Genomic DNA, 27072 nt, shown 5'->3' with positions numbered 1-27072 from the left:
TAAGGACATCTGACCATAAATCACAAGAACTTTTTTTGCTGTAAGCCAGGACAACTTTGATATTTGATGTATATGACCAAGAACTCAGTCCAAAAAAAAAAAAAAAGCTATGGGTTGTCTGTGAGCCATGTTCTCACCTCAGCTGGATCTTGTTTGAGCAGGCTCTTACATCCTGACCTATTCAGACAAGTGTCTTATCCTGTGGATCACCCCCTTGGGCTACCAAGGCAATCTGAGGAGTAGGAGAGTTGTTGGTCTCAAAAAATAACTACAACATCTATCGGCCTCTGTGGGCTGAACTCCTAAATCACTCCCATGAGACGAACACATTGACTTGGCTGACCAAACAGGGTTTGGCCCACAGGTTGCAGCAGGATTAGATCAGATATGTGCTATGGTATTCTATATGGTTTTGTTAGCTCAGTAAATACAGCCTCTCATAGGAGTGGAAATGCTGCACAGAATTTTCACAGGAGACTAGAATCAATTTCTAGTTCAGAGTGCACTGCTTTTCCAACTTGAGTTCATCTCCATAGTATTTTTCACTGCATAGGTTTGCACTTACCTTGTGATAACATAAGGTGCAAAACAAAGTATAAAAGTACCAATAAAGGTACTTATTTTCTTTGTTGCTCGTTGCCTCCGTCTCTTTTGTTCTTCCAGACAACGCTCTCTTACACTGTGACATTCAACACAAACAAGAACATGAATCATAATATCAGGTAGCAGACTTTAATGGCTATACTTCTGGAATGATTGAAATCAATCTTTCCAATAAGTGCTTTCCAGCAAGTGCTGTATTCACATATATACAATAGCACGTTTCTATAGGACAATACCGAGTATCAATCCTTTATATGATTTTACCCTTCAAAAATGATTATGGGGAAATGCATGTATATACCTTTATATGTATATAAACATTTACACACACCCCTTATATCTATTCATATATAGACAAGTTGGTGGAATTCAGACTTGAATTCAGCTGCAACTCCTTTCTGAATTACTGTAAGCTGTGTTTGCAGGCTGGAGTTTGCCTCATGATATTCAGAGATCTGGAAGACATCCAGAGTGGGGTAGGCAGCATGCTACTTTCCTAGAAACAGCAATTCAAATGACAATATCACAGACAGGAGAAACTGCCCAGTGAGATAAGCAACAAAACATAATAAAAATGTAACAGGAAAAACACCCTCTAAACATTCAGCCCAACATTAGAGCAATCGTTACATCCCATAGCTGTGAACTGTGTGGCCATAAATCTTATGACAGATCCTGCATGGACTGAGTGCTTTGCAAAGCTGGGAATTATACAACAAATCCGAAGAACTGTGATGTTCTGACTCCACAGCTCAAACCACCTGCCTTGTTTCAGACCAAATTTAGAAATTAGTCGTACCCTGCTTTTTCCTACCTGTGGCATTTTAGGACATGAGTTTTCTCATTTGAGCTTCCTGGTGGTGGTCACAACAGGGTGGCAGAGAGCTGCAAAGCCCCTCAGGGTGCAGGCAGGGCAATGGGATTGTGGAGCACTGGTGCCTGCAAGCTGAGCCCACCCTTCCACTGCAAGGACACCCCTCTGAGATTAGTACATCAGCTTGCTGAGAGACTGATAACATGAAAGTCCATTCTCCTCTGCCTGCTTGGTCATGTTGTGTGCTGGCTGGGTGAAGCCCAGGGATGGGAACAAGCAACTGGTTGGCTGGGTGGGGATGGGAGACACTAGTTGTATCTGCCAGAGTCCATCCATACCTGAACTAGTGCATCAGCCAGTACGCTTCCTTTGGGCAGGGACAAAAATAAAGCTAATCTGCATGCCAAAATCCCTCTCTAGGCACATAGCAGCACTACGTGTCAGCTTATTGCACAGGTCTTGGGGCAAAGCAACCGCGTGTCTTGGGAGAAGCGAGCGGTCTGGCCCACGTGCTGCACGTTGTAACTGCGTGGGGTTGGTCTCCCTCTGCTTTTATTGTAAATTTGTAATTGATGACTCAGTGCCCAGTTCCACACATGTATTTTAATAGCTATGGGGTTTATGATCATACCCTTACATTATTTGTTGTAACTAAATGTCTAATCATCATCTAAGCATGTGTTGTGTCCTGAGAATCTCAGTGTGCTTTGGTGCTCTCTGTGGCAGGTAGTTGCTATGTTACCTTTCTACTGGGCTAAAGAAAAAAAAAAACTGTTTCTTTTTATCCATTTTATTTATGGTCTTATTGAGCCCTCAGAGCGGTGTTGTAGCTGGCAAAGTGATGGCAAAGTGAACAAAATACTGGGGAAAAAGTTCGCTCTCCTTAAAATAATGAATTTCCTTTAGGCAAAGAATATGCCTAAGTAGAATTAAAACGCATCTAAAAGTATTACATGTTCTATGTCTGAGTTATTTGCAGCTCGAAGTGACAGCTGAGAAGAAAAAAAAATCCACCTTTTCAAGGGAACCTATGATATGCTTTCAGTTCTGCAAGAGCTGGAGTATTTTTAGGTGCAAACAGCCGATCTGAGAGGTTCAATAACTTCACTTAAGACACGTGTTATTAGATTCATGTTATCCCAGGAACACGTTGGTATAGAAGAAGAAATCTCCAAAGTAGGTTCAATTAGGGTGCTGTTGGGGGGAGGGGGGCATTATAATTTTTGTTTCTAGCAGTTTCACCAGTTATATTTCTTCACATTTTATTTGACACATGCAAAGCTGTCTGTGATTCCTGGAGCTCATGTGTGATGTGAAAAGTCCTGAAGACATCAACCAATTGCTTTTGTTCAGCCTTTCCAGATGTAGCTAATAAATACCTTCCTTTGTGATGTGGTATTTTATCTCTAATCCTTCATACAGAGAATGTGCTCAGATGGGTATTTTGCTTTTGTACGCTCTTGTGTGCAGTAAGATAAAAATATATACACAGGTTCCAGTAGTGACACTGGTAACAGAACTGGGTAGTTGACTTAGCTTTCATTTAAAGATTTTAATATCCTGGAAAATCTGAGATATATCCCTTCAAAGGTTTGGTATTCTAAACAAGCTTTATGAGATACTGGTTCTTAAGATCCAGTATCTTTAAGAGCTGAATACACCAAAAAGTTAGTATAGATAATTTGGGTCAAGAAATGCATGAGTTAAGCACTTACATGAATTCTTGCCCAGGCCTCTCACTGTAACTCCGATATATCTGTTCTAGGAACAAAGTCAAGAGAAAGCAGTACCCAGTAAAAATGCCTGAGCTAACTTGAAAGGACATGTGCCCTAAACTTTCACACGTTTTTTTGTGGTATTTAGAGGTTTCCTTTGTACTCGTCTCAAATGATCTTCAGAAGATCACTTGTGTCTTTCCAAATCACAGGTAATAAAGCCATCTGTCACAATGCCTGTCGCTAGACCCCCTTGCGGGTGGATTCTGAGTCACAGGGAGCAGAGAATTGTCCATACACATTTCTCCGCAGTGAAACTAGATCATGCAAAAAGCCAGAAACGTCAGGGTAGTTGAAACTGGGATTACAAACTTTGTTCCCTCATGTGCAACCTCACAGCACCCATGTCTATACAGTTAGGTGCTACAGCAAACACTATGCATCCCTTTATATATACCACTTATATAATTCAAATTATGTCTTTGTTAGAGTTTTACGAACATCACTTTGTGAAAAGCCTTTGTGTAGCTCTCACTCTCGGGAAGGCAATCCAAGGTTTGACTCTATCAGCTGCAGCAGCTCTCACCTGTTCAGGCAACACCACCACGGGTTAAAATCAGCCTTCATCCCTGCAGTCTAAAGAAGTTAAAACTCCCATTTCTTAGTGAACAGCCTGGTGCAAGAGCTAAATGGCAGTTAGTAAATAGAGGTTACACACAGCAAAGTGCCTGTGCAACTCTGTCTCCTCCAAAGAAAGGAGGTCTAACACCCACAGCCCCACTGAACCTGCCCTTCAGTGACATGATTACAAAATGCAGGAACACCCCCAAGTTAACTCAGGCCAGAGAAAATGCAGAGGAGGAGAAATGCCACTGAGATTTTTGCCCCTTTTCTGTGCAATCCAGCCATACTCGAAGCATTAGGTGTAACGATTGCTATTTCAAACAGCCCTGGTGGGTCCGCAGCTCTGCCCTGGGAGAGGCCACTCAAAGCCTGTGCAGAAATCAAGACGGATCGAGGTACGGTTTAGCAGCCAGACAGCACGTGGGGTAGAAGGCTGGTTTTTCCTCTGTGTGACGTGGTGGATAAGGGAAGATTTATACGTGTGTTTCTCAAAAGCAGAACCAGGACTCACCCGAAGTCCTGCTCCACATTCTTGGTCAAGAGACAGATCAGACAGCTTCCCTGGAGGACTTTCAGCAAATGTTTCTGTTCTTCTGCACAATGCTGGCCTGCCCTGATCCTTTCAGACTTATTTGCCTTGGGCTTAGGAATCCCCAAACTGTGACCTTATTTTGAGGACAGCCACATGTGCTCTCAGTCCTGAAGCTCAGCTCCCAGCTGGCTGAGGACGGAGGGAGCTGGTGTTTGCCTCCAGCCTGCAGAGCAAAGGACAGCGAGGGGGGGCAAGCGGGACATCTGACGTGGGGCTGCCCTCTCTATCTGCTCTTGGCTTCCTCTCTTCCAGGAGGATTTCTTCCCCCGTATCAGACACCTCCCTGTGCTGGCAGCTGCCAGCACTTCGCTGAAACACATTTCTCTTCCCTTCAGTCTGTGACAGAGACAGTCTGAACTTTTAAGATTCAGTCTCTGCCAGTCTCCCAAGCAGCACACGCATCCCTCACAGCCACTCTGTCACTCTATGTAGCCAAACCATTTTCTCCCTTTTTTTCCAGGCAAATCCATCAAACCCCTTCCTTTCCAATCACCCCCTCCAGCCACGCTCCTCCCCTAAGCCAAACTCTGAGCAAACCAGGCCCATTTCTCTCCACACCATGACCAGTGCCCCTGCTTTCCCCTGCTCAGAGCTCACCCGTTGGCTTTGCCACCTTGTCCCAGTCAGAGCTGGTTCTTAACCCATCTGCTCCAGCCCCTGGGAGCCTCTCAGCCCTAACCAGGATATTCTGATCCATCAGCCCCCATCCCTCTCCACCCTACCCCACCTCCATGGGTCCATTTCTCAAATCACCATTGCCAGGTGGGTCACTCTGGCTGGTACTGGTGCTCCATCCTCAGCTCCTGATGCCAAATCCTTCCAGCCATGCCTGCTTCAGTCCTCTCTGTTTCACCCTCCCTGTTTCTCGTGAGCAGAATGACGGCACACTCGCACTGCACGCCAACTCCCGTGCACCAGGCACCTTCCCAGCTCCTCGCCAGGACCGCTTCTTGCCCAGCACTGCTCTGGGGCTTCCACCCAGCAAGTTTTTCTCTCTTTCAGCTTTACAGCTCAGTTCTCCTTAACAAGCCAGGAAAGGCTCTCTCCCACCCTCCCTTCTCCTGTGAAATCTGCTTCCCTTCCAGATCCAGACACATCCTATTCATACAGGATTTATAGTTTGTGTATAATCTCTGATGTGACTCTTGCACAGCTTTCCAACATATTTTCATGTCCGTTTGGTGCTTGCCTTCAAGCCCATTATTATTCCAGCCCCTGGAGACATTTCTCCTAACAATTTCCTTGCTTACGGACTCTAATTAGCAATGAACTTTATACATCCCTCGCTTGTCATATTAACGTTGTTACTGAAGTCTCTCTCAGCTGGATTTAAATACAGGCACTCAAGCATACACATTTTGCAGATGCTATTCCCTTATGATTCTGCCTTCAGGAAAGATAAAGTTACGGAGGGCACAGTGATACGGACACAGCTGGGCAAAGGAGCAGCACACAGTGCCCCAGCCTCCCTTCCCTTCCAGCTCCAAGTGGAGGGACATGTGCCCCCTCTCACTGAGATCCAGCAGCATTTGGGGCTGACAGTGCCCAAACCCACAAATCTGTCAGTCACTAAATCCACCTCCTGAGACAAGGGGCAGTGATCTGACCATTGCCTCAAAGGGAAATGCATGCCCAGGTAAAACTCCCTGTTTCTTTGCTCTCCCTTTCAAAACAAGCTCCTAAAAATAACAAAGAGTTGTTTTTGCAATCCCCAAAATGAGCACAAGTACAAAGAAACATGCAGAACAGAAACCAGCAAGGATGCTTGTTTTCTTCCCCTCCCGATCCCCTGCTGTGATACCGATCAGACTGTACTTAACATAACACTGAACCCGGTCCTTGCTTTCTCTGCAGCAAACAGTCTCACCTGCTGCTCTCGCAGGCACCTTACCTGGGATGGATGTCCACAAGCAGCACCAGGGTCTGCATAGTGATCACGTCAATCCGCTTACAGTGAAACCGTGCCACCTTCAGCACTTTTAGATATGTGAAACACAGGACTATAAGGGAGAGGAGGAAGCTGAGGGTGTGAAAGACCCCAGTGAAAATCACAAACTGTGTCCTATCCTCTGGTCTCTTGTTGTACAGGGTGCAGGAGGCATAGAGGTGATGGAAACCCACCCAGGAGAGAGAAGCTGCCACTATCGGGAACGACACCGAGTGCAACCACGTGTAGCTCAGTATGAGAGCAGCATCTCTGTACCTCATTTTGGAGTGATAACTTAGAGGGAAGACCACAGCAATCCACCTGTCAATGCTCAAAGCTGCCATGCTCAGCATGGAGTTCGTGGTGAGGAAAGTCTCCAGGAAGCCCACAATGTGGCAGATCTGATCTCCTCCTGGTTGACTCTTGTAAATGATCCCAGCCAAAGTCAGGGGCATGTTCGAAACGGTCATCAACAGGTTGCAGAAGGTGAGGTTGAGGATGAACAATCCCGGGACCTGCTTGCGGATGTCAGCGCTGTACAGGAAGCACATCAGCACCAGCACGTTGGCCAGCAGGGCCACGAGCATCAGCACCACCACCACGAAAGCCAGGATCACCTCCCAGATGCTCATGGTGCGTCCAGTCACAGGAGGGACATCTCCGAAACTGCGCTGCGCCGGCACCCGGGGACCATGGCGCGAGGCGCTCTTACCTCACCCTCCTCCCCAGCCTGCTCGCACTCTTGCATGCCCTCCGTATTTTTAGAAGAGCTGCAGTTTTTTTCTCCAACCTCCCCCTCCTCGCTGCTCCTTTCCACGTCAACGCTCTCCGAGACGTGCACAAAAGCACTGGGAATGCCCATCAAACTGTGAGGAGGGCTTAAAAAATATCAGCAGGACTGAACCACTGTCTCCACTCGGTCCATTTGAAGGCGAGCAGGTTATTCTGAGAAACTGCTCTCCTGAGATCCCTAATTATCAGCCCAAAGCTTGCAAGCAATTCACCGAGTGAATTGTGCTCTCTTTCTCTCTTGCTTTCTCTCTCTCTCTTGCTCTTGCTCTGCCCTCCCCTCTCCTCCAACCCTCACTCCCTTCCAGGCTGAATGTAACCTGCTTTTTATGATCACAGATAAAAACCCCATTAATGGATTAAAGCATGCACACTGCTGGTGATTCGCAAACGTGATTATGTCATCCCCACTCCACAACCCCTCCCCTTCTCCTTGCAATTGTGACTAGACTTTCCTCAAGAGAAATCCCATGCTTTCATTTAATTGATTTAGCCATTAATTTGCAAACAGCCATGTAACCGAATTCCTGCACTCCGCTGTGTTTCCTGCATTTCAGTGCATCACTTTCACAGTTGCTGCCTGCTCTCTGCTAGGGCAGGGGCTTTCTTTTCCCTTCATTAGCCGGGTCCAAAAAGATGGGAAAATGGATGTACTCTGCTACTCCTCTGGAGCTGTCATTAGGCTACCGGAACAGTTTTACAGCTCCAGTTTAGCACGTTGCCGTCCTCTGTCTCCAACCACGATGCATAGGAGGAAAATGATTGCCTTCCCTCCTCCTTGGAAAGCAACGCAACTGAACCCCCAACTGCTACAGTGACTTGCCCGAGGTCATGGTGCAGAGACAGCAAGGTGCTGCCGGTCTCACCCCTCAGCTGTGCTTTCCCCCCTTGCCCAGCCTGGGTTTCCCCGAGTGAAAGCCTCCCTCCTGCAGGGTGAGCGCCGCAAAACCTGGCTTGGCAAAAGCAAACAGGGCTAAGTCTGTACTGCATTTAATTGCATGTTTAAGTTTGCTTTAAAGGAAGGAGTGGGAATGGTTCTCTGATTGCCTTTGCTGTCCCTTTAAACGAGTTTTAACCAGGAATGCTAAAAGGTTGCAAGCAACTGGGACAGTTTCTCATCAAGGCAGCCAAGCCTTAATCCCTGTACAATGAGGAGGGAAAAGATACCCCGCAGCACAGTTATTGTGGCTCAGTAAGTGCCTCGGCACGTGTGCAAGAACTAGATGCCTAGGCGGATTTTTTCCCCTGTGCTTGCAGCACTTGCCAGCGCTGTGCACGCTCGATGTACAGCAGCTATGCCTTGCAGACACTCGGGCTCGGTAGTGGAGCTGTCACTGTGCACGGTGTCAGTGCTCTGCACCTAGCAGGAAGGCCCCTTTGCTTCCACTCAGCTCTTTCTGCTGTGGTTATTTCTTCTTAAATGAGGCTTTAAAAGGCTGAGAGTGAAAGGAATTCACTTTGTAAGTCAGAAGGCTGTCATTAGAGACATCAAATAAAGCGCCTGGTCCTGAGACATTGATCAAAACCCACAGGAGAAAACCCTATAGGTGTCTGCTTCTTCAGATAAGAGGGCTCTGTACCCTCTTAGGAGAGGTATGCTAAGGAGATCAGAGAGAAAGTACAGATCTCACTGCAGTGCAGCCCCAGAAAATGGGAGTTTCTTTGCTGGGTAGGAAGGAAAAGCCTTGGCTGAAAAAGGTTCCCTAGCAGCAGTGGCCTGAGCAGGGTGTCCTGGCACAAAATTCAGCCTCAGGCTCAGCTGTGAAAGGCAGCTGTGGATCCTCAGGAAGGGGCCAAATGAGTTGGGAGGTGCTGATGTAAGAAAATCTTAGTTTATCTCCCCAGGAGAGGCTGGCAGAACCACGGGCTGGCTCTGCTGGATCTTGTCTCTGAGGCAGTGCAGAAGCATGCAGGAGCAGATAGGTGCAGGGCTGTCAAGAGGAGACCCCCTCTCTCTGCATGGTGACTCAGCTCCTTCTGAAACCTGAAATCCCACCTCCCTCAACCCAGCCCCTTTTCGCCCAGAGTTTGGTAAGATGCAGGTAACACTCATCATCGGTGTGGGAAAGCTAAATTCAAGCAGCAAGTCTGGCTCATGGTTCAGTAATTATTAGCCTAAATAGATGAAACATTCCTAGTTCTACGTTTCACAGTTTACAGATTGCTTAACTTTTTCCTATCAAGCTATTCTTTGTTGTGCAAGTTTTTTGGGTAAAGAAAAAGCTAAACTCCGTCTACTTACAGGAAAAAAAAATGTAGCAGCTAAAAAGGGCTTAAATCTGCAATCCAGTGAAAAAAGCTCTGTAGAATTCAGGGGAAAGCTGAAGTTTTCTCTTGATGAGTGATGTGAGTCTCGGTGTGTATGTCTAACTCCAAAGACCCACATACTTTACATAATTGATTCCCTTGTTGGTAATCCCTGCAGCTGAGGATATTTACTGAATGTTCCTGGATTTATTTATCATGCATAGCTAAGCGAGCATGATGGATCCATCAAATAGCTTCATTTTATACAATCAGGAGGAAAGAATATGCTGTGCATATTTTACCATGGTAGAGGAGATGAATGTTTTGCACAGCTTGCCTGTGAGCTCCTAACGGCAGGGACTGCATGTTTTGTTTGTAATATTTCAAGGACAGGCTGCATTATGAATTAACAGTAAACACTGCTAATAAATATCAATTATCACCGGTGAACTCCGACAGGTATTAGGTCTCAACTTAGAAGCTCAGTACTCCTTTGACATTTGCCCCACTGTCAAACACAAAAACAACACAACATTTACTGTGATTTTGTATATTAAAAGCAGAGGTGGCTCTCTGAAGCAGCATAGCCAAGCAGACAGAGCATTGGGCTGGTAACCAGGAGATTTGTGTCCTGCGTCACCTCCAACATTTCACCAAACCTCTCTTGCCTTTTCTTTGTCCACATAGATTGTAAACTAATGAGGACAAAGGCAAGGAGGACATACACAATGAGGACCTGATCTTTGAGGGAGTCCAAAAGCCTTATCTTAATCAAATTATGAATTTTATCCACAAATGACTTGTTCTAGAAGTATTGCACAAATCTATTGCTATTTTTTTACAACAGCCTATGGCTGTTGGATTTGCGGCCTACATACCATGTCCGTACCAGGCTACCCTGACTGAGAAAAGATTTGTACTAGTATTGTACTAAACAGGAGGGATATTGCAACAATAGGAAATTTATCTAGATAAGAGGTTAATTTATCACTCTCAATTTAGTAATTTTTATTACATTTTTGTCTATATTTGGCAATGGACAAACCATGCAGCTGACCAGATCTTCAATATTTAGGGCTGACCTTTCAGTTTCAAAAATTCTACAACACATGGATGGAAAGTTTGTCTCTGCTGTGGAGTTCATGGAGGAAAAATGTTTTCTCCGCATGCCATCCCCTATATATTATGAAATACTTACTTGGGATAAGCAACATTTTTGAGGTTATATCTTATATATACTGCATAGGAGGCTATGTTGATGACCTAACTAAAACATCTAGGCCACTCATTTCATAGGAAACTAGTGTTTAAGGCTTCACACCACTGAGAAAACTACTTGAAAATCTAACCTGAAAATGTATTTGAGAAGTGATACATTTTCTTTGGACTGAAGGTTGCAGCTTGCCAACTTTCCTCTATCAAATTTTGGCATCTCGGTTTCATGCTTTCACTGCACTTTCTTTCCCCTACTCTCTCACCTTCCTCCTTTGATCTACAGTGTACAAACTTCTCAGGACTTTAATAATAGGAATATTGACACATGGGAGAGATTGTTTCTCGTTTATCTGTATCACAGCCAGCTCAAAGACAGCCAATTTTCCCTGGGAAGCCAGCATGCCTGCAGACAGCCCATGGGTATTTCCTCTTGCCTCCATCAGCCTTTACTTTTTGCTTCTAGGCTGTTTGGAGAGTTTGCTCATGAACTGTAGAGCAGACATTTTTTCACTTTATTGTCAGTTAACCTGAACTTGAATAAAAGCAGTATCTTTACTCTGATTGTTTGAGGGTCAAGTGTCACATTGTAAGAGGCAAAGTCTTATCGGTTTTTATATGAGTAAGATAATGGCTCATGAAATCATTCTTCTGCTGGATCGATGGTAGCAGCCTGACTTCAACAGCCAGAATTTCAGCATGTATGCATAGCACATATAATGTGAGTAATGACTTGTGTAATATCTACATACTTTGTCAGGACGGTAGACAGACTTAATGGGGCAGCTGGCACTGGTAGTTCATTGCTCCATTGAAAATGTCAGAAGCAGCAGAAAACACTTTTATCTCTCTGTCTGCAAAATCATAACTTTTGAATCAGCATGCAGAAAGTGATCTAAACCTCTGGTATCCATGGCAGGAGAGATGCCAAAAGGGAAGGCACGAGGAAATACTTTAAGTACGTGTGTGGGCAGATTTTGGTTTGTCTTCAGCAAAGATCCTTGCAAATCCTTGGCCAGTTTTCTTGTTGGCAGAGAGAGATGGAGCAGTGCAGACGTAACAGTTACACATTCTCCATCAACTTCACTGACCAATATTTCCTCATCTTCAACCCAGACCCATCCCAGCTACAAAAACCAGCATCATGTAGGATGGCTTCTTGCATATTTCCTTGCTCTCTGGTCGGTCCATGTGTCACATGCAGAGAACACTGCACATCATGCTGGGGCTACCTGGGGGTTCCTGGCCAGCCAGGTGGTTTTCCACAGGCCACCACTCTGGGGAACCAGTGAAAGAAACCTTCATTTTCCTTGCTGTGTGGCTGTGAGTGCCATGACAGCTACGACAGCACTGCTCACCAAAGCCCTGCTAGTGCATTATTCAAGCCCAGGTTGTCACTGTTAGTTTGCTTCATGAAATTAAAGAAATGTCAGGTCCCCAGGCAGATGGCTGATGCTTCTGGCACTTCTGCCTGTTGGATGGATTTTTAAGGGCTGTTAGGGCAGCTAAGGAAATCAAATCAGCTCAGCAGCAGCAGCAAGCCATGTGAACCTTTGAGTCAGGGACTTCGGTGGGTGGATGCGCATACAGGTGGAAGGCACCGCTCTCCCTTTCTCTGGGCTGCTTCTGAACAAGGTGAGAGCTTTCTTCCTGGGGACTAATTAGTGGATGAGCAAGCTCAGTCCCCTCATGCAAGTCAGAGCATAACTTCGTCTGTCTGTGTTATTTCTGCAAATGTGAAACGCTAAGTGACATGTTCCAGCACATTTTCACAATTTATACTTTGGAATCACTCAATGACAATATCACCAATGATGCACATCTTGAGTCACACTTCACCTTCGTATGGAGCTATATTTGTCCTGTGGGAGCTTCATATAGCTTCAGAGGAAATGGTGTTCACCTAAAGGAGCTAATTCATAGATAAACCTGCTATATGTGACTTACCTATAAGGACAACAAAGAGGGCTCAAAGAAAAACTTGGTCAACAGAGCTTAAGTGAACTTTCTATTTCTCACAAAAATACACTTAACAGCAAAGAGTAATTACTTATATATATATTTAAGCAACTAAGAGGATTTTTTAGTTTTGTTTTCTGATTCTTTTTACTCTTAATCTGTTTTTATTTCATTTTTATTGCCCTTTCTTACATGCGAATGGAATAAAAGAACAAGTGTGAAAATTAACATAATTTTCTTTGAGAGATTTTGAAAAACTACATCAAACAAATTAACAAAAATATTTAAAATAGAATTAAATGAATACATCCATAATACCGCAACCTTTAGAATAATATCAGGGTTTTCAGGGAAGGGAATTAAATTTTTCTGTCAATCAGCTCTTTTACCACTCATTATCTTTAATTCATATCTGCAGCCTAAACCTCAGAATATATTTCTAGAAAGGCTGATTTCTAGCCTCTGGAAACTTTTGAATCATGATCCAAGATGCTACATGCACCAAGTGACTGAGAATTGCCTTTGGAAAATTGGGAAAAGGAATTCATGCATTTGAAAGTCTACTTAGATTATGCCATCATTATTCGCAAGCTGCATAGCTATTCTGATGCTATTCACATAAAAACATGTCAATCAAATATCACCTGAATTAAAAAATAAAAATAAAAAATACTGCTCTGAGTTACTCTCATGTCTTTCTGTCCATGGTGTCATAAGGATGAGAGCAAACTGATTATGAATAAGCAGGGATCCATGAGTCTTTGTGAGTACTCCCATGAGGAGAGGTAATGAGGACTATATCAAATATTGAGACTATCTATGCCAATGAGAACACGGTAGCTCTGCTGTCACAGCTGGTGACAATGTCCTTTCCTTTTGCAGCCTGGCCACAAGGCTGTGGCACTCTCCCTCAGAGCTGGCTTGTGAACTGACGCAGCAATGTGAGATCAGAGATTCAGAGCCATCACTTGGTTTATGCTGGATTTGTTTAACAAGTATGGTTTTGTTATCATGACTATTTAAGGCACAAGCCGTGCCTTTTTTTGTCTTTGATCATTAACTTTAAAGACTTGTGTTCATCTTATTATGTGAGTAATTAATTGGAATGTCACCAAACCCAAAGGCACCTCATCTTAGCTCTATCTATAAATGTGTAGGAGGAAAGCTTTGCCCTGAGAAGTTTGTGGTTGTGCAGATAACTTCAGAAGTGTCTGAGAAGATTTAGAAACCCATGTCCAACTGCATAAGCAATGTAGCTGGAGAGGGTCTAATTCAGCTTAGGAGTGATCTCTTGTGCAGTTTTCATAAGGCTACCTATGATGTGACAGTAGCCATGGGATTTAAACTGTCATGGGAAAAGCATTAGATATTTGAAATGGAGGGAATACAATTTAGAGAAAGAAGACAGTTGAGAATTGGAAGACCCAAAAAGTTCTTGGGTGTATGAGGACAGGTAAAATAAATTAATTCCTAATTTTATTGAAGGAAAGAATTTGCTAAATATTACCTTTTACATCAGTCCTATGTTCTGATAAGTAAGTGGTATTTGTCATACCCATGCTTTTCTAGACAGAATTGGTTCTCTTTACCCTGTAGTTCTTCAAAATGTCAGAGCAGAAATCACTTTTGTCACACTTGCTCTTTTTAGATGTGCAGTATTTCATTTCCTCTTGTTTTAAACTGGGCCAGCTCCTTCTCTTCTCACTCAGCAAAGACAAAAATAGAGGCTGGTAACAGAAGGCTTTAAAAATGATATGTAGATGGCAGTGCCTATTTCTATATACAAAGTCATACATGAGAACCCACTCTCAGAAACTTATCCATTCTCTTGATATTTCCATTTTTTTGCTGTTGTTTGTATGTTTATATTTTTTTTCATTTCTACCTGGATTTTCAAATCTATTCACTTCTTTGCATGAAATGGCCATTGTGACAAGTGTTGTTACCTTCTGATTGAAGTAAATGAATTTTATATCTTGTTCTATTGAGCAGAGTGACATTTCTGCTTTTTCTAACAAGTTCTGAATAGGAGAAAGTTAGTATGGGGATTGTCTAACCAAATTCATCTGCTTTATTAAGGAAGTATATTTGGATCTCTGCCTCAGGCTGAGCAGAAGAGTTTGGGTTCAAAAATATTTGTAATTTACATGATCATATGGATTTTTTACATAGCTTTCTTTAGACCCCTCGTTGTGATGTAACTGGATTTCAGAGGTCAACCAATTGTGTATCACCTGCAAATTCTCCACCTGATTGCTTAAGTATTTTACTATACTGGAAAGCATATAAATGCCATTTCAATTCAGGGAATGTAACATTCAATTCCTAGGTCTTTAAGAGACTAAAAGACTCTTTGTAAAGCAGTCTGTTAAAGGCTTAACTTATTTCCCTGTAACAGCTCTTTCTGGGTTTGTGATCCCCTTGGATTTGTGATATATTGATAATGTTTTATAAGGCTTCTTACTACTGGAAGCTTTTCTACAGGTCCACTATCTTTGAGGACTTTTAAATTTTAATTTTAATTATTGCTTTAACTGGCTTGCCATGGTAATGAAGGAATTATGCAATCTCTTCAATAAGCCCAGGCAGACTTTTTAAAATAGAGAAGTTATTTCCAGGCCTGTAGTTTGGGAAGCAATATTAATGAGATATGGCACGCTCTTGTTATCAATTCAGCCTTTTCATTGTAAAATGTTGTTAGCTTACAGGTTTTTAGTTAGAACGTGTAAATCTAAGTCAAAATTTACAATCAAAAGGGGGGAGATATGGGGGAAGTGGTGTGTGTGTTGGGTGTTGAATATTAAACATGATTGTTTTCTGTGTTAATTCCAACCACCATTTGACCACCAGCCACAACCAGGAGTTTCTTGGACTGTCTCACATGAAATTACCACACCTGTAGCTCTGCTGACATTTTGCTTTGCAATCAAGAAAGATGGAGCAGCGGTCCCTGTCTGAAAAATATTTTTGCTTTCTTGTATCAAATTTTTCAGGTCTCAATAAAATGTAAGAGCTGATTCTGTGATCTTTATTGACACCAAACAGAACATTATCTCCATGATATCCCATTTGTAGTTTCATCAGTTACTTTCTACATCTGGGAGCAGACACAGCTTTCATTTCACTGAAAATCTGTGCAGTGGCTCTCCTCAGGCCTAGAGCAGCACATGCTCCAGAAAAAATACAAATGCAAAACTAATTGGCAAGCATCTGAGTTGCTCTAGCTGATCTGTGCATGTGCTGCAGCCTGACTGAGGGGGCAGGAGACGCTGCTGACCTACAAGACTTCACAGAGGCACCAGAGGGGAGAAGTCAGAAGGTTCTGTAGGACTGACAGTGAATTTAAGCAAAATGAAAATGTGGGTCAATAAAGGTGCTGACAACATAGCAAGCTGAATGGAGATACAGCTGAAAAGTTAGGCAAATATCTTTTGGAGTTCTTCTGGGCAAACAAATGCCGCAGTGTACGGGATTGAGATGCATGGGTCAGAAAGCTACAAACCAAGCATTAATTTAAATTTCTGGGAGACTAATGTCTACTAAGAAATAGGGCAACTGTATCAGGCTAATTTCTTTAATTACATCTTTTTGAATTTCATTTATCTTATAAGTATTTATGTGCATAGTCAATAAAAGATACTGCTATTGACTGATTAATAATATCTTAGACTGTTTAAAAGACCTCTTCAAAATTTTATAATGACGAAAGAAGCTTTTAATGTATTAGCATTTTTTGGAAGGACTATTCTGTTCTTCAGGAAATAGTCAATCACTTGATGAAGACCTTAAAATCCTTTTCTTTTTTCTCAGTGTCTCATCATGACCCAAAGACAGAGGATGACTGGTCTGTCCACACTCCCTTTGTAGGTTAGGTCTCAGCCATGAAAATGAAGGATGAAGAAAATGAAGAATCTATTCTTGGTGACACCAGTAGCAAACTATCTGTATATTTAATAAGATGCTATTTCCCTGCTGGTCTTGCAGTGAACACGGGGCATCATACCCATCTCCCTGAACCTTTTACAAGTGTAATATGTGTCCCAAATTAGAGGAAAAAAAAAAAAAAGGGAGTCTGTTCTGTAACAGAGAGTATGCATAGGCAAAGCACAGTGGTACCACTCTTCTACTGACTTGGGGAAAAATCCACCAAGATCAGTTTTCCTTTTGTTAAGAAGAGTATTGAGGTCTATTTTTGTTGCTGAGCTTCATATTTTTCCAAGACACTTAACTGCCATTGCAGCCTGTGTTCAGTAGATTGCCAGTGTCCCTCAAGTCTCCACTAGTGTAAAATGTGTAAGTAAAACTCCTCTAAGAAGTCATAACATTTCAGTCGACCACTACTCTGCTTTGTCATCTCCTATATTTATTTATTTTTTTAATGCAATGAATATTTAAAATAAACCCAAACAATGAAATAACAAGTATTGCGTACTTCCTTCTGTGTTCATGTCTGTCAGCATATACCATCTTGGTTACTGATAGTGAAAGAAAACTTATTTAAAAATCATGCAGAGAGACAAAGCGAAACTGGCATCCAAACTCAGCGAGTCACTGACGGAACATTTGGAAAAGGTTCACTGGAGTACTGTGAAATTATCAGCTGTAAACAAACAAGGACAGATTCTGTTTATTTTTACCAAGTACTTTTCTTAACCAGTCTCAAGGGAGTTCCTTCCTACAATAGCAAAGGTGAATTTAATCCACATTCATATAGGTTATTTCCATGTCTACTAGTTAATACATTTGTCCTTTTAATATACTCTTCTGATAAAGATTCAGAGGAGCCATGGGAGAAGAAAAAACCCATCCGCTCCGGAAAATTCAAGGTTTGTGGAAGGAGAAAGTGAGGACAGAGACCCTGAAGTGATCAGTTATACCCTTTATATCATAATATTCTAGAACACCTTTGACTTTTCTTATATTAAATTTCACCTGATAGTTGAGAGTCTAGCTACAAAACCTAATTATATGGCAGAAAAGAAGAAAACGATGAAGTTTCGTCTGTGTCCTTAATCACTATTTGATTTTTATCAACTCCAGGCATAATAAACATTGCCTGCAATTATCTCCCACGCAGAAAGATTATTTCCTTTTGTCATGAATACCTGTCATGCAGACCCAGGAGCCCTGAGCTGTTATTACTCGGGGCTCAAGGAACACCTGCGTTTTCTTGGCAAGCTCTGGAAATGATAATGCTTTAGCAGTATTCATGTAAGAATTTCCTCTGCATTCATGAGTATCTCATTGATCTGGTAACTATAAAGGAAGAAAAATTAAAGGAGTTGCTGACTGATTTCTTTTTGCACTGCTGAGGATCTTCCACTCGTTGTCACCACTTTTAGACAAATTATATTCTCACAGAAAATGTCCACTTTTTTTGTTGGAGAGCTGAACATCTCTAAGGATTTGAACAGAAAACTCCAAATATGTTTGCACTTTCCTGACAAAATGGTGATGTTTTCCCTCGTGTAAAAGAAACAAAAAACTAATTATTGCTAACAAAAGATTCATACTCTTTTCATTTTAAATTAGTATAATTCCATTAGCTTCGAGGACTTTTTTTGTCCTCTATCTCTGGGCCCGAGAGGTGAGGAGCTGCAGTGAAGAGGAGTATCTCCATGCCTGGAGACACAGGCAGAGACCCTGGAGTCCTATGGCCAGAGGATGCTGAAGTGACCTTTGGTTTCTTCTACATACATTTTCTTTAAACTGAAACAATGTTCATAAAAATGCTTTAAATGCAGAGAAATTGTCTTAAAACTTATCCTCTGCAATGTTTCCTCACCTGCAAGCAGTGTTGTTGTTTTGGATTTCCAGCTATCATAAATTCTCCTCTCTGTACATAGCTTTCTCCCTCTTTTGATACCAGCCGTTTAAGGTCACAGTGGATTTTGAATTTGTTTACTCTAACCTTTCTTGCAAATTAGTGAAGAGAAACAAATAAAACTCAAAAGTCTGATACTTTCCTTGTTATTATTCTTATTTTTTTTATTCTCAATAGACCTTTTCAGCATCTGACAATCTGTCTATTCTTCAGTGTTATCTCAAGGGAAGGAAAAAGCATTACAATGAGTTACACTGGACAGCACATGCAGAGAATAAGAAATTCAACCCAATTAGTATAAACTACATGTCTGCTCCTCAAGAAAACCTCTAACATACATTGGCAGGGCAGAGATTCAAGTGTCAGTGACTCCTCTCAGATAAATGACCTTTCAATATGGCATTTCAGATCTAGCTACTGAATTGCATGCTAAGCCTCTTAGACCAGAGGATGTCTGCTCTCAGTTTCGCCTGCACTTTCACAGCAAGGTATTTGTTTGAAAGGTCTGGAATAAGAGCTATCTTGCCGGCTGTGCTTTTGCTCTGGAGGGACTTGGCAGAGGTGGTCAATGCATGCTGATATTTGGAAGCACCTCAGGTGGAGTCAACCAAGAGACCTCAAGTGCTCCATAAAAGTGGCACGTGGATGCATGCTCTCTGGATTTCAAGGTACCTTGGCCCAGAAGTGATGTTAAGGGGAACATCTGAGGTAAAAGAGGAATGTGTGCTTTATGATGTATGAGTAATTCTGTCCTCTGGCTTCTGCTACTGGAGGGCCTACTATCAAGACAAACTGAAGGCCTTATTTATGGTTTCAAGGACACCATTATAACACTCAAAAATTCCTGAAATATTAGTATCGTAGCCATGCCCTCTTCTTCTGGTCATAACCCTCTCATAACCTAGAGCTGTCTGAAGCCATCCTAAATGTTACAGCTGACTGGCTGCTGCCATATTACAGGCACTCAGCCTGCCTCCTCCATTGCATCGAATGTATTTCAGATGGAGAGTCTGGTACCAATCTCTATTCCCATCTGCACGAATTATTTCCCTATACATTACTCAAAGATAGCAAGGGGATTGAAATGATGGGAAATCTAGCTCTTATATTCCCAAAGGACAGAAAATTTCTGCTTATGAATTCTGTGTGGTCCCTGGTTGATTTCCAGGAGGAAAACTTGTAAGAATTTGCCCATTTTAGGAGCAAGAAAAAACTGCCCTAAGACTTAATGGGCTTTTCAAGAGGAGATGATAAAGCACTGTCAAACCAAACTCAGGTGTGTTAGCAACAAACAGCTTGCTTGGTCTAATAAACTGGAAGTGTAATTCAGGGACAGGGACAGGCAGGGACAGGGACAGGCAGGGACATCCAAGCCATGTGTTCTCAGGGTTCCCAAAGCAGGATAAAAGCTCATATTTATCCACTGAGTCATGAATCAGTTAAAATCAATATTTTTATTTGAAGTATGGTTTGGGATTTTTTCTTTATAAGGCTCACAGGCTGAGGACTGCACTGCTAAATCTCAGCTTTAAAATAATTTTTCCTGACACAACATGCATCACTGAAAATATGGGTCTGTAATGAAAGTGATGGCACAACTTTACAGCACCGCAAACACAAAACTGCAATGACAGTAACTCAGAGTAATGCTCTGATCTTTACATGCATGTACTTCAAAAGTTGTTTTGCCTTAGTGAGATCCCATGAGAGCTAACCCATAACAGATTTGAGCAATGGGGTTGTATGCTTTTCAGGCATTAGATAAAATGGTCTAAATCTGTGGTGGCGAAGGGGATGTAGCAGTGAGTAAACCTTCCCCCTGAAGATGCTGTGGTGTGGATGGTGTCCCTGGCTATAGCAGCAAACATTTACTACATTTTCCTCAGTCAGAGATCACAGGTGTAGAGGCAGTGGTGTGTGCTGCCCTTTCCTGCTGCCCCACCAGAAAGAACTGGAGACTCACGAAAGCCTCTCTTTGTTCCAAGTTCTCCACAGAGATCCAGTAATGGGGAAGGCAGAAAAATAGCCTCTCCCCACCCCTGCTGATCTGGATTTGCAGATCTAGAAATTTGTATTCTTGATCGTTCTTCCTAAATACCTTTATTTCCTGATAGAAATATTTCTATCTCTTTGCTAAGCATGATGATAATGCTTGCTTCTTGGGTCTTTCTTGGTAAATTACTCTAGATAGATACGCAGATAGGAAGACAGACAGATAGATAGGTCATCACAGACACAGATAGAGATAATAGCCAGGAATATTCCAGGATGTTACTTTTATGCAGTAATGGATAGGATTGCTTGCTGTGAGACTTTAATTAAACATGTTGTTAGGTAACTTTCACCATGGGAAATTGTATTATACTGTGGATGAAAAAAACACAGGGCCTACAATAAAAAATTGAAGAGGTAATGCATTATCCAAACTGAACTTTAAATGCTCTAAGAGATTTTGGTAACAAAGGGTGTGTCATATTTCCTCAATTTCTTTATTGCCCATCGCAAGGTGTTATACTTTGCATGTGGAAAGCCAAGTATGCATTATCTGATAATGCGATTTTCAGAATAGCACAGAATGTAAATTTTCAATACCTCCTATCGCTTTATCCCCAAGACAAATGTAGAAAAGCATTTTGACTGTATGTGTATTGAAGGAGCACGAATTTTGAGAAAGACTGTTTATGTGAGCACATGTAGAAATAGAGGGGTATGGGCTTTGAAAAAGCATGAACTGAGAACTGTGGCATACCTTACAGAAACAAGTCTGTTCAGACTAAAAAATATGTTCTAGCTACATGTCTGAATCACTTGGGATCCACCCTGACTGCAACCAGGCTCTGTAGCTTTAGAAATCACCCTATTTATTTGCTGCTAGCTCTGCCAGAGGAAGATGTTTTAAAATATAGCCCTCATTATTAAGTTCCCCTTCAGTGATTTACTGAACTTAGGTTGGAAGTGTTTGGGCAGATTTTTATTTTTATTTTTTTAACAAGAACCATATCTATATTGTTTCCTCAGAGCTAGTTTGTTGAGGCCGTTAGACCTGTGAATTATTTGTTTCTTCAACATAGCAAGATAAAAGGGACAAACAGAGTATGTTGTTTTCCAACAGGATCTGAAAAACTGCAGTTTCTGGGTTAGGGTTTTCTTTTTTTTCACAGAAAAATCTCATAGGTGAGAAAAACATGACAAGAAAAAAGGCCTTCCTGACAAATACACTAAAGAAAACATTCAGGAACAGTTAATCCTACAAAAAAAAAAAAAAAAAAGAAAAAAAAAGAAAAAAAAAGATATTTCTTGAGCAATTCAAGCTAGATTAGATAGGAATTAGATAGGAAAGACTAATACTTATGTGCCTTGCTGTTATTTGCAGCACAGGCATAAGGTTTTGAGACTGACGTCTACCAGGGTTTCAATATTTTAGATAGTTCTTTCTTTAGCAATCAGTATTATTTCTCATTCATGTAACTTCTATCCTCTTTTCTTTATTTGTTTTAGACTTCAATCCCTATGGCATACAGTATTTAAGGCCTGATCTTAAGGTAGCTGAAGTTAGCAGAAAGACTTATGGAAAGACTAGTGGAAAGAATCTGAGGGGTTTTAATTAACTCCTAAGCTTTTCACCAAATAGGAAAATCTTCCCAAACAGGGAAAAATGAATGGGTTCAGTTGCTTACCTCTATTAGTTGGGAAAGACTACTTGTGAGTACTTCTATGACTGGGAGAGCACGTATCAAATCATGAAACACATATGCATGACCATGAGGTATATTTATAGTGAAGTAAATTAAAGTGAAATAATAAACCCAACAGTAAGTTCCCAGCCATTCGAACCATTCCTGAAAGAAAGGCTGAAAAGACATGATTGATGCTGACAACAAAAGAGATCCTTATATTTCAGATTTATTTCTCTGCGTGATGCTCTCTTTAATGCACTGACAGTATATGGCATATGATCTGTGTGATAAGCACGATCACTGATCTTCCTAAAATGCAGTTATTCCTTTAACAGGAAGAGCCGTATATTTGTGTGGCCCTTCTTGTTCTAGTCATGATTTTAAGTGCAATACAAAGACTGTACTAGCTAAGATATGTTACAAGCTTTACAGTTTATTAGTTAGTTTAATTATAAATATGTATTGTTTTCAGCTCCTTATCTGAAATTTGTCAGCCTCAATATACTCCGTAGCAAAGTAATCATGCAACATTTAAAGTGTGTAGGCATAGACTGCCATTAGAATTCAATAAAAATGGTATTTCAAAGAGAATTTGGATAAGGGCTGATACGCACCAAAGTGGTTTGTGCAATATGGTTGTGCAAGGAAAGTTTTCCAGTTCTGTAGAATAAAGTAGAATAGAAAGACATGGCAAATGGTTCAAAATGGGTTGGAAGTCCTCAATGTCATCTTCAGTATAATACGGGCTTTGCAGACAAACTGGTTTAAAATCCAGTAGTTTCATCCACAGCGCAGAGCAACTCATCTCTTTCCCATGAGTTCATTCTTTCCACGTGGCCACCATAACTTGCATGGAAGGTGCAAACAAAACTTGCTCTGAGTTTTAATTTGATTTATTTCCTGGAACTGAAGAGGAGAAACCACAGTGAAATCAGCTTGGTGTCTGAATTATCACGAGTCCAGGGGAGTAGCAGTCAGACACTTTGACTTGGACATGTCCAAAACTTTTCCTTCTATTTGAAAAGTCAAAACCAAATATTTTGCCATATCCATGTTTTTTTAAACTTTCCATTCTGCACATCACTCAGCTCACTGACTTTTCAGCCCAGCTTAGGAAGAAAAACATCAGGCTTTTCCACAGAGTGGAAAAAGAGCTGGGAAAAAAATGCTTATGCTAAACCTAATTGGCACTAGGGAACAATATCAGATTTCTGAAAAAATGTTTATGTGTGGCAACCCTTGCTGCTTAGCTGACAGGCAGGTTAAAAAATGTGGCTGGATTAAACATGTCCTGGCTTTGCTGACAGAAGTGGCACCAGCTGGCACAGATGCCAGGGCAGCAGCAGGGAGGTGACTGCAGCACCTTGAGAAGGAGCTGGGAGTCTTCTGCTATTTAAAGTGCATTTAAATCTACAGATATTAATTTATCTATGAGCATCTCCCTATTGCATTTTCCTACCTCTTTGGTTAATGAGAGGATTTCTAATGAGAGCATCTCTATGGTCCGTCGAGCCTCTCTGTGATCCTATTCTGTAAGGAAAAAGCAATCAAACATATTGAAAGCAATTAAGTTGGCTTTTAAAATTACAGTGAGAAATAATTAACATTGAAAGTCTGGGGAATTTTTCATGTGGAAAAGAAGTGGTGACTTTTGTTTTTCCATAAACTTGCTAAAAGCTTGCTAAGAGCTTAAATATCACAGTGCTCTGGGGGAGTTTGGCTAAAATGTTCTATTTGATTCTCAAAAACCAACATGAAAATGGTATTTGGAAATGGAGATGTGTTTGTTTTCACAACCAAACCCTCTGCAAACATAATCTTCTCTCCCCCTCAGTTTTGTGTGACAACTTTCACTCGTTCTAATAAAATATATCGATTTCCAGAGAACACTTTCAAGAAAATTATTTTGAAACGAGTTGACTTCTGTTGTTATCCTACACTTTTTCACATTTTATTCACTTGACTTTTAACAGATGGCTTTCAATGAATAATTACACAGTAATGAAAAAAAATATCTTGCATTTAAGAAAGCTTTGTGCAGATTTACTAATCAATTTGGACACTGTATCTCATTTGTTTATAGTACATCTCCCAATTGGAGTATAATTATCTAACTTTGTATCTGTACCTAACTGTCTAAATTGAAAGAAATTAAACGGAGTAGAAGTAACTAATTGTCAGCGTTACCCACCAATTTGTATTGAAGGATTCATCAGCACAGAAGCGTATATGAGCTTCAAACGCTCTACGCTTTTACAGATATTGAAGAATAATATTTGTGTTTCCTTCTTCTGTGGATATAGCGTTACATACTATTATAATCTATTACGTACACTGAAGATCTCTTGAAATGTGCAATCATGTCTGAAGTATTACAAGCATTTTTCACTACAATACAGTAGTGGATGGAAGAAAGAAGAGACTTTCAACTTACTGCAAAGCATGATGCACACTACTGTACAGCATCTTATTAGGATGATGAGTCTGCTCCAGCTGCCCTCGAGGCTTTGAGCCCTTAATCTGTACCGTGATGGGTACTGGGTTAAACCTGATGCTCAGTATTTAGATCATCCCAAATGTGGGACAAAGTATTCTCTAGCACCTGGTGGGTGTCTTTGCATTCACACAAACACCAGCCCCACACTTTCCCCATCCCTCACGAGACACTCAGTCTGCTTATTGCTCTGTCATTCCCTTGCTTGGATCTCCCCTAGCACTTTTGCACATTCCTCATCCCCATACACATACTTATTCACATTCGAGCTTTCAACTTGTAGCACAGAACTAGCAAATCCCCATAATACTGTATTTACCACAGAGCTCACTGTGAAGCAGAGTCCCAGATTAGGTGTACTTGTTCCCCTGTTACGTGCTGAAAAAGCAACAGCAAGAACCAGTGGTGGCGTGAGCAGCTGCAAGCAAAGCTGATTTTGTGGGGCTCTCAGGAATGATTGGATTTCACAGTCCTGGCCTGGAGTTTTGTCTCAGCTTCTCTCACTGAAGACTTCCCATTCTCAGCTTTTTCTCTTTCCTTTAAATGAACTACTATAAAGAATACTGTTCTGTTTGGATTTAGGACCAAAAAAAAAAAAAAGCCTTTTACTTAAAAAGGAAAAAAATTCAAAAGGAATGCAAAAACACTCAGCCAGCACCCTGGGGCACTGCCTGGTGTCATTTATTTATTTTTCTTTATTTTGCCTATCTATCTCTTCTCTGCTATGCTTATCTAGGCTTCTGAAAGATTATTATGTTAAAGCTTTTACATCTAATGCAACTCATCTTAAACACCCTAAGGGTTTGCTGTTGTGTATACACTCTCCAGGTATTTGTCAGCTCCAGAAGCAAATTATAGAAGAATTTAGGACTAATATCTAGGTCATTTCAGTTAAGTATGCGAAAATTTTTAGTCAAATAAATGAAATCACAGATCAGTTCTCAGCCAGGCCCTTATTTCTTCTAATACTTGAAATTGTTTGGAGGGACTGAAGGTTATTATCTGCTCTTTTAAAACTATTATTGTAGCTGATCTGATGGACTGTTAGAATAAAAAATTCATGCAATTTTTTATTATTATTTTTTTTTTTACCGTATAGTGAAAATAACAAAGAAGAAGAACATGCATTGGTGCTGTTCTAAAATGTTTCTGATATTCCACATGACATCAAAGATCACTTTTAAAAGGTCATTTAACACATTTGATAAATTGAACTGAATGAATGTCTATATGAAGAAATCCAGTCAACACCAACACTGTGTACTAAACAAAAGTAATGTTACATTCCCTGCTTATGAAATAAACTAGAATAAAAGTCTGTGAAAGATTAGTTTCCTGTGCTCAGCTGTATTTAAAACCTGCCTCATCTTCTATACATTTATATATAATTTTTTATTATTATGTTTTTTCTATAGTCTCCTAAAATGTGTTAAGGAATACAAAGCTGAAAAATTATAATGGTAAATAACATGGTGTAACATCAGATGGGATGTAGCAACTGGGGACAGGTATGAAAGTAAGGTAAGAAAGTATATGTCTGGAATAACAACAACAGTCCACTCAATCTACTAGTGCTATAAGAACAAATATGTAGATTAAATGAGTCACGAATGTGATGCTTCTCAAAGGCTCCAGGACTGCAGTACCACCCAGTAAGCCCAGAATTGACTCAGAAAATGACCTCAGCAGAATTCAAAAATTTCTCTGCCTAAAAAGGTCAAGCGATGTGCCCAGGCAGTGGGCATGGACTTCCCTGGTTAGTCACAGGCTCAGGGGGGTGTCACTGCAGCAAGAAAAGCAGAGCTGAAGCTGTGTGATGCCATGGGGGGGGTCAGAGAAATCCCAGATTGGCTGAAGTGGGCAGGGACCTCTGGGTCCCTCTGGTCCCTCCCTGCCCCAGCAGGGCTACCCCGAGCAGGGTGCCCAGAGCCACGTCCAGGTGGGTTTGGGAGATCTCCAAGGAGGAGGCTCCACAGCCTCTCTGGGCAGCCTGTGCCAGAGCTTCATCACCCACACACCACACAGCTTCCTGGTGTTTCCATGGAACCTCTCGTGTTCCTCAAGTTCCTCCCGAAGATAAGCACCAGGCGGCCCAAACTGCAGAAATCAGTGCTTCTGGGAAAAATGGTGTTCTCCCTCTGGTCTCCTGGAGAAGTGCTGGGATTTTCAGCTGACTAGGTTGTACAGAAAGCACAGCAAAGATATCAAAAGCTGGACCTGCTGCTCTATGGAGGCACTGGGCTGGTTCCTCCTGGTGTCCCGCTGGCTCCTTGCTGGGCACACCCCCAGGTAAAATTGCAGGAGTCTCCTTCAACACTCAGAAAAGCAAAAGCCCCTTTTTGACACCAGCTGCAGCAACATAAATCATGAGAAACTCTGGTGAAATTTAAAGTACATGTATGAAGCAGTTCTGAGGTCAGCATCTTTGTAACCACCTGCAGGGTATTTCCAAGAAGTGGGACAGTGGTAGGAAAACCCTTCGATGCAATCAGCATTTCATGCTTTGCTATAATACAATACGCTAGAGCAACAGTTTAGCGCAGCAAAGAACAAGTGTTATGTGCCATCAACTAAGCTCAATTGGCACAAGAAAAA

The 27072-nt window shown here is 41.5% G+C and overlaps 1 protein-coding gene and 1 long non-coding RNA gene across 2 annotated transcripts in view; both read right to left on the bottom strand.

Annotated features, from left to right (window-relative positions):
• GPR26 (G protein-coupled receptor 26) overlaps nucleotides 1–11418 on the bottom strand; it is a 28534-nt gene extending 17116 nt beyond the window's left edge. Inside the window, exons 1-2 of the mRNA XM_083843916.1 lie at nucleotides 6240–11418; nucleotides 566–679 (exon numbers count right to left, since the gene is read on the bottom strand). Coding sequence (XP_083700042.1) covers nucleotides 566–679; nucleotides 6240–6907 — 782 coding nt within the window. The 5' untranslated portion in view covers nucleotides 6908–11418. The remainder of the gene's footprint in view (nucleotides 1–565; nucleotides 680–6239) is intronic.
• Nucleotides 11419–21413: 9995 nt separating this feature from the next.
• On the bottom strand, nucleotides 21414–24880 carry LOC310902192. Its single transcript, XR_014586548.1, has 3 exons — nucleotides 24797–24880; nucleotides 23443–23513; nucleotides 21414–22889 (listed from the first exon to the last, which is right to left on the bottom strand). It is a non-coding gene; the product is annotated as an uncharacterized lncRNA (long non-coding RNA).
• Between the last annotated feature and the right edge of the window lie 2192 nt (nucleotides 24881–27072).

Source organism: Anser anser, assembly GCF_964211835.1.
Source record: "Anser anser genome assembly, chromosome: 7".
Lineage (NCBI taxonomy): Eukaryota > Metazoa > Chordata > Aves > Anseriformes > Anatidae > Anser > Anser anser.
The sequence above is the reverse complement of the archived record's forward strand: the minus strand, read 5'-3'. Positions and strand labels throughout refer to the sequence as shown.